This window comes from Giraffa tippelskirchi, chromosome 8, assembly GCF_054371585.1.
Source record: "Giraffa tippelskirchi isolate mGirTip1 chromosome 8, T2T-mGirTip1v1.2.pri, whole genome shotgun sequence".
Lineage (NCBI taxonomy): Eukaryota > Metazoa > Chordata > Mammalia > Artiodactyla > Giraffidae > Giraffa > Giraffa tippelskirchi.
The window spans coordinates 160,288,229-160,309,723 of record NC_137282.1 but is presented as its reverse complement, the minus strand read 5'-3'; the positions used below and the strand labels follow the sequence as shown (position 1 = coordinate 160,309,723).

The following is a 21,495-nucleotide window of genomic DNA, read 5'->3' as shown; positions in this document are numbered from 1 at the left end:
AAAAATAAAAAGGCGAGTGAGGGAGGCTTTTCTAGAATAAAAAAGAACCAATTGTAGCTCATGGTTTGAAAAAAAATAATGAAATGATTATAAAAGGAATTTGGGGGACAACTGGAGAGATAGATATATTATTGTGAAATTATTTTCTTGGGTTTGATCATATATTGTGCTTACGTAGGAGAATGTCCTTACTTTTTTTTTTTTCTAAATTTTTAAAAAATTTTGGCCATGCCTCCTGGCATACAGGGGTCTTAATTCCCCCACCAAAGATGGAACCCCGCCCCCTGCAGTGGAAGCACCAGAATCTTATTAATCACTGGACCGCCAGGAAAGTCCCCTCAGTTATTCTTAGGAGATGCATAGGGCAGCAAAAATCAGTGTGTGGGGCCGTGTGTATGGAGAGAGTGGGAGAAAGGCCAAATATTAGCAATTAATAAGCGGAGGACGGCTACGCGAATGCTCATTGTACAACTGTTTTTTTTTTCCAGACAATCAAACCATTGTACAATTGTTGAAACTTTCTTGTTGATATAAGCCTTTTTTTTTTTTTTAATGGGGTGGGGGTTGTTGATTGGATAACACCGTTCGGGGAAAGCCAAGGGCAAATGCATACAGAGTGAGTGAAAGTCACTCGGTCCTGTCAGACTCTCTGCGACCGCATGGACTGTAGCCCACCAGGCTCCTCTGTCCATGGAATTCTCCAGGCAGGAATATGGAGTGGGCAGCCATGCCTTCCTCCAGGGGATCTTCCTGACCCCGGGATCGCACCCGGGTCTCCAGCACTGCAGGCAGATTCTTTACTGTCTGAGCGCCCAGGGAAGCCCAACGCACCCAGAAACCGGGCAAAAACAGCCACTTCGGGAAAAAGCCGGAAGAGACCTCTCAAGCGCCCCCCTCCCTTCCCGGGCCGCTTCCCTATTGGCGGTGCCAGTCACGTGGAGGCGTGGCCCCGCCCCCGCCCCAGAAGCCCCCGCGCGCGCCGCCTGCAGCCCCGCAGCTTCTTCCGGGAGCGCGCACTGGCGGCGGAGGCCATGGAGGCCGAGCCTCCCCCTGTGGAGGAGCGCCGGCGCCTGCGGGAGGAGCTGAGCGAGTTCGTGGAGAGCTGCCGTCGGACGCTGGAGGAGGTGACGGCGTCGCTGGGCTGGAGCCTGGACCGGCTGGAGCCCGGGGAGGAGGCGGCGGCGGCCGAGGTAAGAGGCCCGTAGGGCCGTGGGCGGCGGACAGGGCGCGGCGTCTGCAGGGCCGAGGTGGGGGCGCGCGGGACTCAGGGGCTGCAGCCTCCCGGGCGCTCGCACCGCTCCCGGGGAAGCCGAGGAATCGCGGCGAAGCTGCAGTGAGATAAGCGGGCGGGCCTGGGGTGCTGCTTGGCGGCTTGCCGTGTCCTCCGCGCGTGGATTCCGCCTTGGCACCAGGTTCGGGGTCGGGAGAACTGGGGAGTTGATGGGAAACAGTGGAAACAGTGACAGACTTTATTTTCTTGGGCTCCAGAATCACTGCAGACTGCGGTGACTGCAGCCATGAAATTAAAAGACGCTTGCTACTTGAAAGAAAAGCTATGACCAACCTAGACAGGCTGTTGAAAAGCAGAGACGTTCCTTTGCCAACAAAGGTCCGTCTAGTCAAAGTTGTGTTTTTTCCAGTAGTCATGTATGAATGTGAGAGTTGGACTATAAAGAAAGCTGAGTGCTGAAGAATTGATGCTTTTGAACTGTGGTGTTGGAGAAGACTCCTGAGAGTCCTTTGGACTGCAAGGAGATCCAACCAGTCCATCCTAAAGGAAATTAGTCCTGAATATTCATTGGAAGGACTGATACTGAAGCTGAAGCTCCAATACTTTGGCCTCCTGATGCAAAGTACTGACTCATTTGAAAATACCCTGATGCTGAGAAAGATTGAAGGTGGGAGGAGAAGGGGAGGACAGAGGATGAGATGGCTGGATGGCATCACCGACTCAGTGGACATGAGTTTGAGTAAACTCTAGGAGTTGGTGATGGACAGGAAGGCCTGGTGTGCTGCAGTCCATGTGGTGGCAAAGAGTTGGACATGCTGAGGGACTGGACTGAACTGAACCAGGCTCCGTGTCGGGAGAACTGGAGAGTTGCAGGTCGCCTTCCTCTGCCACAAGATAGTGCACTTCTGACTGCGGTGGCAGCGTTCTAGGACTATTAAAGGAATCGGTACTTGGAGCTCTCCTGGACGTTAGGATTGCTTTGGGAAGAGATGTAGGCAGTGTGTTAGGGTCAGCAATCCTGATCTTTTTTTAAAAAAAATATTTGCTTATTTGGCTGCGGCAGGTCTTAGTTGGCGGCACGCAAGCTCTTAGTTGCAGCATATGGGATCTAGTTCCCAAGCCAGGGATCAAACCCGGGCCCCCTGAATTGGGAGCACAGAGTCTTAGCCACGGGGACAATGAGGGAAGTCCCCAGATTTTTTTTTTAATGAGATGAAAGGAAGTACTCATGTGGCATCATACTTCATGAGGCCTACTATGCTTTACGGGTTTATCATTTTTTAAAAAACCCGTTCATTGTTTGTTTGGAGGTGTAGTTGAGCGGAGCCTCTCAGGCCTTTCCACATCACTGTCACCCAGCAATGTAGTAAATTTAGATTTCTTTTATTAACGGTTAAATAGCTCTTTGTTTATGCCACTTACTATACATTACCTCCTTTAATACTCATAATGACCCTATGAGGTAGGTACCCTCAGCCACCTTTTACAGATGAGAAAACAAACCCAGAGATGTGAGCATTTGTCCCAGGACTCATTGCTGATAAGTGGTAGTCAGGATGTGAACCCAGGCGTTCTGCCCCTGAGAGTTGTGTGCCTCACTGCTTCGCTGCCTCTCTAAAACTCTGCTCTAAAATTCAAAAATTCTTGGGAGTTCTGCAGTGATCCAGTGGCTAAGGCTGCCTTCCAGTGCAGGGGGCGTAGGTTCAGTCTCTGATTGGGGTACTGAGGTTTCACATGCTGTGGGGTGTGCCAAAAGTTAAAAAATAAAATAAAATTCTGAAATTCTGATAATCAGTTGTGGGTGTGCATCTCATGTTTGCAAAACCAACACCTGATATTCAGGAGAGTGACCAGCATAAACATCCTGGTAAGTGGCATTGATAATTCCTAGATCACGTGCAGTACAGAAAGGCAGTGAAGCTTCACTTCTCTGCTGGAATGTTTTCATCCTGTAATTGAGTGAACAGCAGTCAGTCTCTGTCCTCCGATGACTGGTGGTGGTGAGGGGGAATACAGAGAGTAGCCACGGTGTGTTACAACGTGAAAAAGTCTGTGAAGGGTGAGTCAGAATTGCTATAGTGCATGCAGGTTATTGTAGGCTGTGGGGGTGGACGGCCAAGACTTCCTTTGTAAGGTGAATTCTAGACTGACAAAGGAGCTAAATTAGCTAGGTGCAGCACAGAGAAAGCATCAACGGCATGGGGAGAAATCCAGAGATAAGACCATGCACAGATCAGGAAACCTCGGGAAGTTAAGCATAGCTAAGAGCTTGGGATGTGGGGGAAGAAGGGAACGGTGGTTGGTAGGGGCCAGAGCTTAAAGCTTAAAGGTTCTTGTACCAACTGTGTTAAAGAATCTATCTATCTATCTATATATTTTTTTCTTCTTAATGAGAACAGTAGGGGGAGACATGAAAGTACTTGAAGCCAAAGTGTTAGTTGCTCAGGCAACTAAATTTTAACTTAATAAAATTGTAATTGCTTATGTTTATTGAATGCGTGCTATTTACCAGGCCCTGTCTGAATTGCTTTATGTGTATGAATTCAGGTATAATTTATTTAATCTTCACAGTAGCTCTGTGTGAGTGGTCCTGCTATTACACCCATTTTACAGGTGGAGAAACGGAGAGAAAAGAAGGCTCCTGACCTTGACTAAGCTCGCACGGTCGTTAGGTGGCAGGCCTCTCGGATGCGGACTAGCTGTGGTGTGGGGAGCGGAGGCAGAGGCAGCAGTTGGGAGGGGCTGTTGTCACCTCGGATGGAGAAGACGGTGTCCTGCAGGGGCTGGGACAGGGGGCGGGGGTTATGTGTAAGGACCTCCGAGTTCCTCAGGGGGAGAAGATAGGTGAGGTGGTCCAGGCAGTGAGCGTACATACATCTTTCAGGAGGTGGGCTTTGAAGGGTTGGAGGGAGACAGAGGCTGTAAGGGGTAAAGAGAACGCGTATGTACACTCACACGGGAAGTGGGGTGGAGAGGCTTACAGAAGAGGATATAAAAACATTTAATGGTATAGTTATTTCTCGAAAACTGATGTACCTTTTCCTTTGCTTCTATTTGATCTTTATAGGATGAAGTTGCAATATGCCCATACGATTCCAATCATCACATGCCTAAATCATCTTTAGCAAAGCACATGGTATCTTGCAGATTGCGGAAACTGGGCTATACCAAAGAGGAAGAGGTACCATATATTTATTATGTATATGTTGTGTGATTCATGCATTAATAAATCCTCACAGTATTTGGAAGGTGTGAGGTTTTCTGAGAAAATAATAGTCATTTGTGAGGTGCAGTGGTATTTGCCTCGTTTTGCAAATGATTGCAAGAAATGCTTAAATGATACTAAACCTATTGTTGGTTTATGTCAAATATTAAAGTAGTCATCTGATACTGGAGGACATTAAGATTTATTTATTTTTTTCTGTTTAGGATAAAATGTATAATTCTGACTTTTTCTATGAGAATGCGAACATACCTTCAATTACCTTGAGTAAGTATTAATATAATTTTTAAATATCTTATTAATATAATTTTTAAATATCTTAGTGAAGCTGTATGTATATAGGTACTGATATTTCATTTTTGAATTATCAGAATAATGGGCTTTGTAAGTATCTTTATGATTGATTAAGAAGGGTGTTGCTTTCAGTGACACTAGTTTACTCAATCTGAAATTCAGAGACCGGGTTTGTAATGCACACCAGAAATCCTCTAGAGCATCCTACAATAGGGCACATGCCTTCCTTCTTGGTTATAACAAAAACCTGGCCACACACATAAGATGACGATACAGCTGAGGATGGAAATGTGTTCTGAGTGTTCACAGATTACACAGAGGTTAAAATCTTGGGCTCTGGAATCAGAAGCCTCATTTAACTAATTTTGTCACTAATAGTTGTGTGGCTTTCAATGAGGTAATTAACTGATTTTTGCCTAAATTTCTTTGTAAAACAGGAATGATGCTAATAACACCTGTAAGGAGGATTAAATATCACATATGTAATATGGTTAGAATCCTGCCTGACACTTAGCTGGGATTCACGAAATGTTAGATATTATATTGGTTGCTAAAATTTGCGGCAGCAACTGCCGCATGCTTGATTATATTAATAGTGTTTTCTGAACTGCTCGAAGTCTGGTTAGTTTGGATTCTGGTGGATTGGAAAGAATTCTGCATTCAGATTACCTCAGCAGCAAGGTGGGTTGTTAAGATTTTGGAAGGTTTCTCAGTGTGCCCAGAGAGGTTGGATTATTGGAACCTAGTTAATAATTCCATTGTGGACACTGATGATTGTGTTTATGGATTTTTTTTTTTTGACAGATAAGGAGTCACAATTCCAGATAATTAAACAAGCTAGAGCTGCAGTAGGAAATGATGGTGATTATTATAATCAGAGTAAGTGGCATCATAGTTTGAGCTAATTAGACTGTTTTTCTTCCATAGCGCATATTACTAATTTTCAAGAGAAATCCTGTGAAAACAGTTATATGGAATAGGTTAAGCTTTCCATCTGACATTAGACTAAGTACTTGGTGTCAAATAAATCCCACCGAGTAGACTGTCTCACCCTGAGATTTCCTTTCTCCTGAGCATTGTTACTGTTGTTACTGTTTAGTTGCTCAGTCGTGTCTGACTCTTTCAGACTGCATGGATTCTGGCCTGCCAGGTTCCTCTGTCCATAAGATTTCCCAGGCAGTAATACTGGAGTGGGTTGCCATTTCCTTCTCCAGGGGATCTTCCCGACCCAGGCATAGAACCCCCATTTCCTGCATTGCAGGCAGGTTCTTTTCCCCCGAGCCACCTGAGAAGCCCCTCTCGAGAATTACCCGGTTGTTACGTGTAAGGATGTTGAAGTGCAACATGAGAGGAAAGGCTCGGGCTGAAGATGCACGTCACCGTCCCTGCTCCTTGTAGTGAAGCACCGACAGTGTTATGCACAGTTTCAGAGGATGGTGGGTTCCTGGTGCCCAGCTTTGGAAGCTAGGTTAAGAGATGCTACCTGGGACTTAACTTTAGCAGAGACAAGCTTAGAATTTTAAGTTTCAGCTTTTAGGAAATTGGAAGAAAACTTCATCCTTCAAAATCCTAGAAGTAAATGGGTAAATGGAATGACTAGATTTCTGACTCTAGGTAGAACGTCCAGCCAAACCCTGACTGGCTCCTTTAACAAAGGTTCTCAGTTGTCTTTGAGCTTTCTGAAGGTACCTTTCTCTGAGTACCTAACCTTTTTCTCCCTTGTTGATGTTTAGGGTCGTGACCCTGTTGTTGTAAGCCAGTATCTGGGCTCAATTTCTCCCTCGATCGCATTGTGGCTTTGGAAGGAGGAAGTCTGTTAGTCTCAGTCTACATTATATTGACAGCAGCCAGAAGCATGTTTCTTGTGTTTGCTGTTTTGAAGGATCCATGTAGTTCCAGGTGTTATTCTTTGAGAGGGATGTTGGACTCTCATCTTACTCAAAGAGATACTGAGCTGTGGTCAGTCAAGCCTTTTTTGGCCCCTATTCAGTTAAGACCCAGTTAAAAAGTAGAGGATTTTGTTTTTGTGTTTTGGGAGAAGTTACTAGTTTTAAAACTTGATTTGGCCTTAGCTAGTGAGATTTACTGAATTTATTTTATCTACTCCAGCATCTGTATTTTTCAGATAAGGAAGTAAACCCTGTCTAGCAGAGGTGATGAAAGAAATTGTTCTAAAGTTCCTCAACACTTTTCTGTTTTAGAAGAGATTCTTTTTTTTTTTTTTTTCCAAAGCTCTCTTGTATGTTTCATTTCTCTTTGACATCACAGTTGTGATAGGTTAGACAAGTATTTTCTCTTCCATACTAGGTGAAGACGTAGAGGAACACAGAAGTGAGTTAACGCTTTTGTGCTTTAATATAAGCTGGATTGAAAACCTAGCTCTGAATTTTGTGGATTTGAACGTTGAATTTGCTTCCCTTACAAAAGCAAACAGTTACTTTAAATGAATAGTTCTTTCAGTAGATAAAAGGAACTTTGATTATGCATTTTTGTACTGTCTTAATATTTAATTGTTAAGGACAACTTGTTATATCATCTTTTTAAATCCTCTTTTTAAAACTTTTTTTTCATCTTATGTACAGTTTTGCAGTTTCTCAATAGAGATGATTTTTTGTGGCCCACTTATGTCTTATACATTTAAAACTTTTTACCTCAGGACAAAAATCTCTTTAATATCTTTGTATTGATGTTTACTTTGAAGGAATGACTAACATGAACAGCTTTACATTTTCCATATAATTAATGTTTTGTTGGTTATGTACTAAATTGTAAGTTTCTTGTATTTTCATTTCATTGGTCATATCAGGCCCAAACTCAAGATATAGAATTCTCAACCTGTTAATCTTTGTCACAGCTTGAACAGCCATTAGATCTACTTATTTACTTTCAGATGTAGTTATGTTGGAATAAGCAATCATTTTATATTTGGTGAATTTTTTCATTCAATATTAAAAATTCAAGTTGCCGCACTTGAATTTCATGGCATCTCTGTGGCTGGTGGCCATGATTTGAACATGAGCGTACTGGGCTAAAGCATCCTAAAGAGACGGGAGATGATGGTTCTAACCCTGATCTTTTCCTCCCACTTGTGAGACTTCAGTGGATCATTTTATCTGTAAGGGCCTCATTTCTGCATCTCGTGTTAGGAAATTGACTTGGTATGAATTCTTCACAAGACTCTGAATTCGTATCTTTGACACAAGTCAGTATTTAATATTGTTAAAAATATTATTATTTAATGTTAATATTGTTAATATTTAATATTGCATTTCACACATTTGAGATGCCCTGTGATGGCCAAAAGGACTAACAGAGAAGAATGGGAGTTCCAGTTACTGAGAAAGTAGATTGGAGTTTCAGTTTGGGGTGATGGCAGAGTTCTGGAGATGGGCAAAACTGATGGTTGCACAACAGTGTGGATGTACTGACTGCTGCTGAACTCTCCACCAAAAATGGTGCAAATGGTAGATTCCATGTTGTGTCTGTTTTACAACAATTTTTTAAAACTATTATTAAAAAAGTACACAGAGGGTCAGAGTTAGGATGATGACAGCTCATTCAGACACATCTCCAAATCCTATAGAAACTTGCAGCTGAACTTCCTGCGTTTTGTGGAAATGTGAAGCTTCTTTAAGTGTGTTTATCCATTTTTTTTCTTTTGTCAGAAATATCTATGTTCTGAATGATTTGAATGCCGTTTGTTGTTTAACTTTTCCTGTACTTTTTCTTTTTCAGTAATTGGGGTGAGTATAAAGAGGAATTAGGAACCTGAATGTACTCCTTATTTAAAGATATGCAGTATCCTTTTTGCAAATGATATCCTTTTAAAAGTATCATTCAAATTTCTAAACTTTATCTTAATCACTGTCACAACATTATAGTCTTGACTTGGAATTTTAGTTGAGTTTCAAAGAATTTAAGTATCAGTCTTGACCATACAGAAATTTTAAGATGAATAAAGAAAAGTCCAAAATATTTTAAGGAGGAAGTTACATTTCTTTGTTTACAAACAACAGGCAAAGGTTTGTGTGGAACGTGTTTTAAAATACATCAGTGTTCTTTTAATCTTTGTATTTTTCTTCCAAAATATGTAGCCTATAATCAGATAAATTAGGTTTATCAAAGCTAACTCATTTTTATATTACAAAATGAAATGTTCAAAATCTGGCTACATAAAAGGGCTTTTCCTAGTGTTTGCCAGAATCAGAGTAAGAGGGATTGAAAGTGGGAAGCCTTCCTCCCCACTAATTCAGAACCTTTTACTAGTACAGATTGTTATCCATCGCTGTTACTTCAAGACTCAGATTCAGTGTAGCTCTCCTTGTAATTTATAGACATGTAAAGTCATCTCTCTTCTTCCGTTGTTATCTTTAGTTCATGGTGTGCTTTCATTTGAATTTTTGTTTTGCCACTTTATAAGTATCTGAGAAGAGCTACTGATTTTATATTATCCTGTGAACCTGAGTGATTACTTTAGGGTAACCTAGCAAGCATTAAAAGGATTCCTTTAGTAGTTCGTGTTCTTTGTTTGCATTCATGAATAATGAAGTCTAGAAAGAATCTTTTTAAATTGCTTTATTTACAGTTACAGTAATTTTTTATTTCTTTGAGAAAATTTGACTCTCAAAAATTTTCTTCAATGTTTAATACATCATATCAAGGTATTGTATTTATTTTTTTTCATTAATGAGCAGATTGTAGAAAGTTCTATGACTTTGGCGGGGGGCTTGCTGTTGATAACTTTTTCCAGTTTTGGTGAAGCCAACATGCTGCTGGTTCTGAAAATTAAAAGAAGTTTTAGTCTCAGTCTGTCTTTCTCTGATCTGAGGAAGTTTGGGATTTCTGCCCTTTGGTCCGTAGTTCTAAGTCATTGCCCAAATGGGATATATTTTGACTGTGAAACATCTTGCTTGGTGTCTCATAAATATGATGTTTCTAACACATTTTTCATATTTCTGTAATTTATTTTCAAAGGGGCTGTAATGTGTATTGCCTATTAAAAACATTTTCCTTCTCCTTTTACGGGGAAAAGCATATAGAAAGAAAATTAATATCTACTTTTACAGTATGGGGAGCGTTTTAAAAGTTTTTTTTTTTCCCCAATGGGCAAATTGTCTCATGGTTATTACTGCCTGCCTTCATGGGATCTGTCTTAACACTGTCGGGGAGAAGAGCCAGCATCCACGTCCGTCCTTCCTGTGGATGCGGCATTTAGGATAGAGTCAGTGCTGACCATTATCACACAGTGGCTGTTCTCTATGTTTAGGGACTGCTATGAAAATGGCGTGTGTTAATTACATGTCGCATTATTACAGTGCATGTTTAAAGATAAGTATCGTAGATCGTAAATCCACAGAGCTTCAGGTATTATTTATCCTTGTGATCTTATTTTTACTCTAGGGGTGTATTCTTCATTGCCTGTTGAAGTTCCTCTGAATCACAAACGGTTTGTTTGTGATCTGACTCAAGCCGATCGTCTTGCCCTCTACGATTTTGTAGTCGAGGAAACAAAGAAAAAACGCTCAGATTCTCAAATCATTGAAAATGACAGCGATCTCTTTGTAGACTTGGCTGCCAAAGTCAATCAAGGTTTGAGATGAATATCTTAGATTTCTATTTCTTACGTGTCATTTCATCCTTTAAGTGTTGTTAAGGTGATTTGTCAGGCCATTTTGAGTTGGAGTAGGATGGTTTTGTACCATCTGATATTAACATACATGTTAAGGTGTTTACTTAGCACTTGCAATTTTGTTCTCTGGTTGTTACATTAAGCATACCTTCATTCCATAAGAATGTTACTCAGAACTGGGCTGTTACTTTAATCTCTGTAGTTAAAAACACTCTCTATGTTCAACTAATGGCTAGAGAAAAGGAATGATATAAAGTAGTCCATTTATACAACATAAAATTTTTAGAGTGCTACATTAAAATGTAAAAATATCAGATGATTATGGTGTTCCTTCCTTCTGATACATAAGAATTTACAGTTTCTGATGATGTAATAATTTTATTTTGTTCTTTTATTAGATAATAGTCGAAAAAGTCCAAAATCTTACCTTGAAATCCTGGCAGAAGTGAGAGATTACAAAAGGAGACGCCAGTCCTATAGAGCTAAGAATGTTCACATAACCAAGAAATCATACACCGAGGTAAGTTTTACGTGATTGTGTAGAGCCTTGTTGAACACAGAGGTTTCCCTTACACAGTCATCGCCTGTCCCGTGGTTTCCACAGTTGCCTAGAGGTTTTCTGAGAGGATGTGTCTCCACTGTGATTTAAGTAAACATCCACATCTGGTTTGTATTTGCTCCATCACATTCAGACCCAGCCTTCACCAGACAAAGGCTGTTCAGGGTATAAAGACCTTACGTAAAGAGGTTGTGCAGTCTTACAAAAACACTGCTTTTGAGAAAGTGATACTGCATCATGATGAGAACATAGATTTTGGCTGTAGACAGACCCAGGCTTGAGTTTTGATTCTGTAATTTATCACTGTCTGTTTGACCTGGGTAAATGATTTGAGCTTTTTAAGATTCAGATTGTTTTCATTTTATACTAATACAGATTTTGCAGGGTTATTGTGAGAAATAATTGAAATAGTGCTTATGGACAAAGGAATTGTCAATAAATAGCTTTTTTTGGCAGAAACTTTAGTGTCCTTTTATGTACTCGACTAAACATTTGGGCTTAAGAAGTGTTTTGGTATAAATTATTTGTAACTTACAGTATTATGTATATTATAAAGTTTAAGTGCATTAATCCGTGATTTAATTGCTAAGTCGTGTCCCTGACCTTTCAATCCCATGACCCATGGTCCACCAGGCTTCTCTGTCCATGGGATTTCTCAGGCAAGAATACTGGATTGCCGTTTCCTCCTCCAGGCATCTTCCCGACCCAGGGAGTGAACCCCGTCTCCTGCACTGGCAGGTGGATTCTTTACCACTGAGCCATCAGGGAAGCCCGTTATCTGCATATGGTCTCTTTATTTTACACTCACTCCCTCCCTTCTCCTGCCCCAACAGTCGGTGGTTTGGGAGCAGATCCCGGATGTCTTTCATCTGTAAAAGCGTCCATGTTTATCACCCTTTTACTGATTTATCGTATCTCAGTGATCTCCAGCATACGGATGAGTTGCACTACTGCAAACAGTACAAGGGACTCGTGTGTGTCCTTCTCCCAGATCACCGGGGTTAACCCCGTGCCCCCCCTTGCCTGCCTGTGCGCTCTCTTTCTGCACGTGATTTCTAAACTCGTCGAGGCTGAGTTGACGTGTCATGATCATGTGCCCCTGAACCCTCGGTGTGTCGCCTGTGTGTTTCCTAAACTGCACACATCCCGCAGTCCACCGTGTCGCAGCTCTCAGGAAATGTTGACTTGATCACGAGCAGTGATGTGTAACTGCTCCTTTCTCGAGCAGCCTTCTTACCTGGCAGTTGGTTCCTCCCTGCCCGTAGGTGATCCGGGATGTGATCAGTGTGCACATGGAGGAGCTGAGCAGCCACTGGCAGGAGGAGCAGGACGCGGACGGGGCGGACAAGTACGTCGTCGTGTTGTCGGTGAAAGGGGCCCTCTGTTTAGTCTGTTACCTGTCACTGTTCAACTGGATTTTAGCACCTCCGAGACCATGCACATTAATTCATCCAGAGGCTTCCTCCTCTTCCTGTCACCACATCTGTAAAACACCATGCAGAGCTGTGTTTCCTTGCCTGCCCTCTTACCTGGAGTGCAAGATTATACATATTTATTTGGTCTCTCTATAGAGCTTTGGGGTCAAGGCTGGTCTGTCGTGGAGACCAGTGTTTGAAACTAGCTGACGACTGTTCTTCTGTCTCAGAAATGAAGAAAGACGGTCGGCTTCAGTGGACTCAAGGCAGTCTGGGGGGAGCCGTCTGGACGGGGAGGGTTCACGGCACAGACGGGACCGAAGTCGGAGCCCACATAGACGGAAGAGAAGTAAGGACGAGGACAGAGGCTGGGACTCCAGGAGACGGAAGGAGAGGTGAGCCTGGCGGCGCGTCGTTCGTTGCTGAGTTGTTGACTTCTGGCACGTGAACAGTCCTTCCATCACAGGCCATGTTGAGAAAATGGAGTGTAAGCAACGCGAGCTAGGGGAGTGAACAGCCTATGAAGGTCCTTCACACGCGTCCCATTCCAGTGCGGATGCCCACAGCTCTGCTGGCACAGCTCTGTGCCTGCTCGGACCAGGTTTCCCTTATTAACTGTTTTCTCACCAGGACACAGGAAAGTAATGTCTGGGCAGAAAGTTAACCGCGTTAAACAAAGGTGTTTGCCCAGATCTTTCTTCGTCCTTCAGTATCCGCCCCGCCCCTCCTGTTTTCTTGCTGTCGTTCTTTCTCTCGCGCACGCATGCGCGCCACTCCCTCAGGTAAAGGGTGTTACGAAGTCAGAGGAAGGCCCCGGCTTTAATGGCACTCAGCTCTGCCCTTGTTGGGATTCCTGATAGAAGTTTGATCACTGGGGAGATATAAAGTAATATTGAGGTAATCCAGGTTGACGGAGGTCTGTTCGTGTATCCCAGCTGCTTAGTGGACATCTGCCTGGATCTTAACTGGGCCAGGTCTGCTCGTCTTCCCCAGCACGCCTGTCCTGGTTAACGATGACCGTCATCCGTCCGCCTAAGCCAGAGCTCGATTACTTGTTGGACGCTGTCTCTCGCTCCTCGCCGTCGTGCTGGCTGGCGTCAGGCCTGTGTGAAGATGGCCCCTCCCGTGCTCCCCTCCCTCCGCCCTCAACACTGTCCTCCGGTAGTTTTCCTGGTGCTTCTGTCTCTAAGCTGGTCCCATATGGACCCGTGCCTACCCAGCTGCTGGAGTGACCTTTCACCTCTTAAAGCCCCTCAGTGGCCGAATCCTCACGGTTTAGGACGGCCCTCGAGGCCTCCGCGGCAGGGCACTTGGCTCCGCGCTCTGTGTTTCGCCCCCTCCCCGTGATGTCACCGTCTGCTCTGGCCAGCCCGTTACTCACGGTGCCTCATCCATGCTCTTCTACCTCCTGTTCTGCTGCCTGTTTGTTTTTTTTAAACTCCTCCTCAGCCTTTAAGATGCAGCTTAGTCATTTCCACGAAGCCTTTTTTTCCCATCTTGTTGCCATTCTACCCAGCACTTGTGTTTCATTGAAGTTGTTATTTTTCTGCGTACTAGACTGAGCTCATTGCAGGCGGGTCTGTGTCTTATGTAGTCTCATTTGCACAGTGTTTGTCTAAAAGTAAGCTCTTAAATGGTATCTCTCCAGGATCAGTGGTGATCAGGAATTAGGCTTATTGATGTAATAATTCTGCTCATCTTGTTATCGTTCAGTTCATAGGTTTAAAGCTAGCTATGAATTTTTTTTTTTTTTTTAAGTTCTTGATTCATTCGGCTGTGTCAGCGTTAGTTGTTGGGTCTTAGATGCGGCACACAGGGTCTTCATTGTGTGATTTTCGTTGTGTCTTGTGGGATCTTCTTGTTACAGTGCATGGATTCACTAGTTGTGGCATGTTGGCCTAGTTGCTTTGAGGCATATGGGATCTTAGTTCCCGAACCAGGGATTGAACTCTCTGCCTCTGCATTGCAAGGCGGATTCTTAACCACTGGACCACCAGGGAAGTCCCAAAAGCTAGCTATGAATTCAAAATATGAAATAGTTTCTTAGTAATCCCTTTGGATTCATTTAATGAATGATAATCTCTGGTACTTACATACACATGAACTCTTGATTAGCTGTCGGAAATGGTGCTCTCTCACTTTTTCTGGTTTGTTAGTTTTTCCTCCTCTTAAGTAATTTTTGACATGTCCAATCAGTCCCTATTGACTGATATAGTTAAATAGCCTCAAAACCTAAACATGGATGATTTTCCTTCACTGAGGATAAGCTGAGAGTCAGCAGGAAGTACTCCTCTTTGAGACCCCCCCTGAGGTGGGATGACCTGCAGGGAGCTGAGCTGGGAGCCAAGATGAGAAGCTCAGAGCCCCGAGTTTCTCCTGTGACTCCAGAGTCCTGTTTGAAGTGAACTCTCAGGTCATCCACCTCGTACATGTATTCAGAGCATAACTCCAAAGTGCAGCTTAAAAAAAAAAATCCATTCTCCTGTATGCTTCATCTCAGTTTTGTCCTGTATTTTTAATGATGCTTTTTTTTTTTCTTCACTCTTTAAAAAAAACCAAAAAACTGTTCTGTTTTAAATGCAGGGTTTAACTTGCTCCAGTTTATATATGATGTAAGTACATTGCTGTGAATTATTGTTTTAAAGCTTTGATCACTGTTTTCACCCCTTTCATTTCAGGGATGGGGAAAGACATCACAGTCACAAAAGAAGAAAGCAAAAGATGTAAAGCGAAGCGTTTGCGCACATGTTAGTGAGGCCTGTGCCACGGTAACCAGTATGCTGGTGTCTGTCATTGCTCTCCGTAGGAGCATGTGCTGATGTCAACTGTTCAGTGCTCAGATCATTATTTTTCAATAAATACCTCTGAAACCATGAGTACATGATGATGCTCTAGAGCTTCATTTTCCTAGTTGATTGCCTTCTGTTGCTGATTGTGTTTCATTGTCTTTTTTTTATATAATTTATGTATCAAAAAATTCTTTAAAGTGAATATTTAAGCTACGTAACTAATACATAAATGCATTCTTATTGTAAAAAATTAAAGCTTACAGATAAGGCTGAACAACCCGTGGAGCACCATCTGTGACGGCACCACCTGTGGCCCCCCGAGGGGTAACCACCGGTGAACTGTAACAGAGACGAGAACCCAGATACTCATCAAAAGAGGAAGGGCAGACTCACGTGATAGAGGAGTGTATCAGACCCGAAGAAATAAACTGCATTATCAGGAATAGGTCTAAGAAACATGACGTTAAATGAACAAAAGCAAGTTTCAGAAACACATCCAAGTTCTATGTACAAAACAGTGCACATTTTCTGTGACTGCTTATATGTATGTTAGTCCCTCAGTCGTGCCTGACTCTCTTGTGACCCTATGGTTTGAAGCCCGCCAGGCTCCTCTGTCCATGGGGATTCTCCAGGCAAGAATACTGGAGTGGGTTGCCGTTCCCTTCTCCAGGGGAACTTCTCGGCCCAGGGATTGAACCTGGATCTCCTGCATTGGCGGGCGGATATTTTTACCATCCTGCCACCGTATGTGTATGTAAATATATTTTTAAAGGTTCAGAAGAACTTCCAAACTCAACAGTGGTTACTTGGGGGAGGAGTTACAGATGGGAGAAAGGATGGGAACCAGGATTGGAAGGTGGTCAGAGAGAGGTTTAGTTTTATCCATAATTAATTTTAATTGTTATCCATGTTAATTTTTTAATATAGTATTTGTGTTTCACTTGTTAATTAAAAATACACTGTCCTTTTGGGTTTTTTTTTGTAAATCAGCTTTATTGAGGAACTGTTTACGTACAATGAAATTCATTTTAAGTGTACATTTCATTAAGTTTTGATAGACTTACAGCCCCATCCATGTAACCTTCATCTCAATCAAAATAGAGAACGTTTCTGTCTCCCTCAGGTTCCCTTAGACCCCTTTTCCCAGTCAGTTTCTCCACCAGCAGCCCTAGACAAACGCAGCTCGGGTTTTTGTTATTGTTGATTAGAAACCTCTTTTCCAGGATTCATATAAGCGAAATGCTCCTGCACACTTTTACCTGCCCCTCCACAGGTTGGTCTGAGTTGTGTGTCAGTAGCCCGTCCTACTCGTATTGTGCTGTATGCTGGATCATTCAGGTGAAAGTTGGGCCTGAAATGTTAAACCTCTCGTATGTGAAGAGCAGTGTCTTGAATCCGGGAAACCCAGGTTAAAGATTCCCCAGTGAGTTCCAGATAGAAATAAAACCTTGATCGTTTGAGTCTGTAACTGAACCCAGGAAGGTCAACTGTATTTAGATCTGATTGGCTGCTGGGCTGTGGGTGTGGAAGAAGCACTCTGATTTATAAGGTGGGAATCACCTTAGCAGTATGAAGCCCTGTTAGTGCCATTGTATGTCATTTCTAAGTGTGTAAAATTCACACTTAAATGTCTTAAAGACTTTGGAGTTGGCATAATTTTGAGCTATATGAAATTTCTACTTTTGTAGGTCAGATCCATTTGAATGACCATGTTTCACGTAATACAACAATTTATAATATTGTTTTTTGTTATGATTTCAGTGACTTTACTAACTGGAAGACGGTGTACTGAAGAGTAAAACTGAAAGATGTACTTGGGCTTTTAGTGTGAGAAATCAGGGGAGGAGCGGGGGTGGTGGGACTGGGGAAAGTAGGATGGTGTGTGTGTTGATGGGTTTGCTAGAGTCACTTGTATGCAAGAAGTTGCCGAGTGTTCAGGTGACTGTTCCTGAGGTGTATCAATCTCTAGTGTACTTGTCTTTGGTTTTAGTATCAAGATAATGATGGCTGGGAAAGTTTTCTTTCTCTCTTATCTGGGATTGTGAAAAATTGATATTATTCCTTCTTAGGTGTTTGGTAGAATTTATAAGTGAAGCCATTTGGAACTAGAGTTTTCTTTGTGGGAAAGTTTTATCTATGAATTTAATGAATCTATTTCAAGTATCTGTTTCTTCTTGAATAAACTTAAATAGAAAAAAAATTGAATTAAGGCCAAAGCAGAAGGAAGATAACAAGAGCATAAATCAAATAGAAAACGGAAAAGCAATACAGAAAGAGAAATGAGACCGAAAGCTGGTTTTTCAGAAAGATGAATAAAGTGGGTAAGCCCCCCGGCTGAAGTATCGGGTGTCGGGGGGTGGGGGAGACAAGTTACTGATACCAAGAATGAACATGGAGATGTTGCTATAGATTCTACAGACTTGTTAAATGGTGAAAAGGGAATATTATGAACAATATTATGCCAGTAAATTCAACAATTTAGATGAAATGGGTAAATTCTTTGAAATGCACACTGCCTGCAGTTGGAAGCACAGTGTCTTAACCACTGGACAGCCAGGAAGATGACAAAGAAATTTAATAAAACTTGTAAGACCTGCACGCTGAAAGCGACACATCTTGCTGAGTGAAATTAAAGACTCAAAGAGATACTGAAGCCAAGGGTAGTCATTAGATCCACTAAACTGTAGCTAGCTTAATAGTGCCATGTGCTCAGTTGTGTCTGACTCTGCAACCCCATGGCCTATAGTCTGCCAGGCGCTTCTGTCTGAAATTTTCCAGGCAAGAATACTGGAGTGGGTTGCCATTTCCTACTCCAAAGGATCTTCCTGACCCAGGGATTGAACCCAAATCTGTATTGACAGGCGGATTCTTTACCACTGGGCTACCTGGGACGCTCAGCTTGCTTAATAGTCAACTGCCTCACCAATCAAGCTGGCTTTAGTTGTTTTTTTACAAAACCCTGCCTGTCCTCCAGGCCTCAGCACTGAGCTTTCAGGAACTTGGCATCAGCTGCATCCAGTTCAAGCCCCAGCTGGTTAGGACTGGTTGGAACCCTCAAGACCCTCCAGCTGGAGTTGAGCTTGCTTAATAGTGAACTGCCTCACCAATCAAGCTGGCTTTAGTTGTTTTTTTTATACAAAACCCTGCGTGTCCTCCAGGCCGCAGCACTGGACTTTCAGGAACTTGGCATCAGCTGAATCCAGTTCAAGCCCCAGCTGGTTAGGACTGGTTGGAACCCTCAAGACCCTCCAGCTGGAGTTGAGTTGGGAAGCTGGAAACCCTGCTTTCAGAACATGCAGACACTAGTTTTCTAAGCGTAAGTCGGATGGAGAAGCCTGTAGCCTAGTGGTGCCTGCACTAAACCACGGTTACCTCGCCGTTTCCTTCTCTCCGTCAGCTCTTCCACGCTCCCCATGCCTCAGCTTTATCCCGTAAGTATCCCAAGCCCCCGGCGTTTGGGGGAGTGGATTTGAATTGTTATCCCGGCTCCTCATGAATAAACAACCCCCTTCTCTGCTGCACACCGCAGCGTCTGGCTGGCTGCGTGTTGCACAAACAGATCTGGTCTGGTAACAGCATCGTACTCACAGACTGTTTTAAGTTACCAGTTCTCTCTAGATGGAACAACGGTTTCAATGCAACTTTGACACATTTCCAGAGGCTTTTCTTTTTTAAAAGTGTTGAGGAACTTGTTCAGTCACTAAGTTGCGTCCGACTCTTTGCGACCCCACGGACTGCAGCACACCAGGCTTCTCTGCCCTTCACCATCTCCCAGAGTTTGCTCAAACTCCTGTCCATTGAGTCAGTGATGCCCTCGAACCATCTCATCCTCTGTCATTCCCTTCTCTTGCCCTCAGTCTTTCCCAGCATCAGGGTCTTTTCGAATGAGTTGGCTCTTCATGTCAGGTGGCCAAAATATTGGAGCTTCAGCTTCAGTCCTTACAATACATGTTCAGGGTTGATTTCCTTTAGGGTTGCTTTGATCTCCTTGCTGTCGGGTATACCACCTGAAGAGTTTGTGGGAACCTTCCTGCAGGTCGTGGGTTTTGAGTCCACTGGAGGTGCAGCACCCAACCTAGGGGTTCTGATTCTAATCCCAAAGAGGCAAAAAGAGAGCAGCCCTGAGGGCGGCAGGAACGAGACCGTACTGGAGATGGAGGCAGGGTCCTGGGAGGCGGAAGGGAAGGAGATGTCGGGGGTGGAGGGGAGGTGGTTCTGTTTGAAGAACAAACAACCACCACAACACCCCCCCCCCAAAAAAAGCATTACTGTCGGGATGGAGTTTATTTGATCCTTTGGAGAAAAAAAACAATCTGGATCCGAGGAGGCAAAATTACAGTTTTGTTGAAATAGGATTTTTTAAATCAAGAATTAGATTCATTTCCTGTAACTTGGTTGCCAGGTTAGAATGGGACTGTTAACTGGAGGCAATGATCTGTGGGGTTTGTGAAAAAAGATTCTGCCTCTTCTGACACTTCAATTTATTAGGGGTGGTCATTTAAAGAAGGTCACTAGGCAGGCTGTGGACAGAGAGGCCGCGTGAAAGGGGAGAGGGCCGTCTGGGGACTTTCTGTACCTTCCTCTCAGTTGGGATGTGAACCTAAAATACCCCCCCCAACCCTCCCACTCCCCTGTCGGCCAAATAAAGTCTATTTTATAAATACTAACAAAAGTGCCTTTGTTTGCCAGGAGAAGAATTAAGACTTGAAATTTTCAAAAAATTCTAGGAGGTCAGAGGTTTCAGGGTAATATGTAAACAGAAATGAAACAATGCGTCATATTTTTCTGGCTTCTTTTGATGAAGTCACATGAAAAGTCAAACAGGAGAAACACGTCTAAATCTCTGAGCCCCAGGCTTTCAGAATTGGGAGCAGTTGGTGAGGTGGATTCTCTGCTGAAGGGAAGCATTGCTTTGGGGGCACTCACCTTCCCCTTCTCAGCTGGGCACCGCTGTCACGTCACCCCAAAGGTCACGTGGCATAAAGACAGGCCGGCACCCCCTTGTAATATGGAGGCCTTGGTTACGTGAGTCCTTACACGAGTGTGCACATGAGAATACTCTTGAAGAAACTAATTTCGTGAGTTGTAGACTGTATCGTGCCATCCAGAAGGAAAACATTTCAGAACATTTTGGAACCATCTGGGCCATTACCTGTTCAATCATTAAGAAGGAGCAATGTATTTGCAGGAAAAAACAGTTTTGCAGTGATTCTGCTATGGGAGCCGAGAGAGGCAGCTGTCTTAGGTGGAGAGAACATTCTTCTATCGCTTTATGGAGGAATTTCACTTTCTCAGCTACTCTGCAAACCAACTACTTCAAAAAAAACAAAATCTGTGTTACTGCTGGGTAGGTAAGATAGGGAGGCATTTCTGTCTGGGGACCAAAGTCACGCAGGAGAGAAGAAACAGGCTGGCTTTCCCCTTTGTTTGCTTGGTTTTTTCCCCCTCGGGTGAGCAGGAGAAGGTGAACCATCTTTCATGCTGTTGGCTTTAGCTGGAAGTGCACCGGGCACGTCACAGGCATGGTGCTGATCTCAGAGAAGTGCCGCAGGGGGTCGAGGTGGATTGGCATTCATTCCACCCTCCTTCTCGGGTGCGGTCCTGAACTGGGGACACTGCAGGCTCAAAGCCACGTTTCTGGGCTCTGTTGCAGCAAGGGTTGGTGTCGACACAGAGGATCAGCCAGCCGTGAACCGGTGGGCATCTGCTGGCACAGCTGTGAGCAGGTGCAGGAGTCATTTCTGCCGCAGGAGTGTGAGCCGGAGACCCCGGCAGGAAGCGGGGCACGTCCTTTGCGGGTGTGCGTCTCGGGAAGATTTCCCAGTCCTCCAGGAGCTGAGGGCGTTTGTCCCTGGAGCCACAGTCGCAGTGGCTTCCTTATTCTTTTATCGCCGTTATCTCTGCGAAGCTGTGTGAGCCCGGATCTGTGTCAGCTGGTCTTAATTTCCCAGTTCCTGGTGTGGCAGAGGCGGCGGTGCTCTCGGCCAGCTGGTTCTGGGAGTTATTTCTGAAGGCCCCGCTTAGCGCCCACTCCTGTAGCCCATTCAATGATTTCGTAAGCGCCCAACCCCTCAACTCATTACACACATTGTCTTAGTCTGTTCAGGCTGCTAGACTACCATAGAGTGGGTGACTTAGACAGCAAACATTTATTTCTCTTGGCTGGCCTGGGAGGAGTCCAAGATGAAGGCACGGGCAGGTTCAGGGTCTGGTGAGGGCTTGCTGGTTCACAGGCAGATCGCGGTCTCCTCATGTACCCTCGGTGGTGGGAGGGTTGCAGGAGATCTCTGAGGTCTCCGTCTATAATTCCGGTCATGGGGCCTCCACCCTTGTGACCTAGTCACCTCCCAAAGTC

General features: G+C 43.8%; 1 protein-coding gene across 1 annotated transcript; it reads left to right on the top strand.

Moving 5' to 3' along the window:
- The first annotated feature begins 1,000 nt into the window (after nt 1-1,000).
- Nucleotides 1,001-15,230, top strand: SNRNP48 (small nuclear ribonucleoprotein U11/U12 subunit 48). The gene is made up of 9 exons (XM_081523675.1): nt 1,001-1,190; nt 4,299-4,412; nt 4,661-4,721; nt 5,553-5,627; nt 10,149-10,337; nt 10,776-10,897; nt 12,202-12,284; nt 12,582-12,746; nt 15,030-15,230. Exons 1-9 carry the CDS (start codon nt 1,032-1,034, stop codon nt 15,076-15,078), a joined length of 1,017 nt encoding a protein of 338 aa, XP_081379801.1. The 5' UTR covers nt 1,001-1,031; the 3' UTR covers nt 15,079-15,230.
- The last annotated feature ends 6,265 nt before the right edge of the window (nt 15,231-21,495 follow it).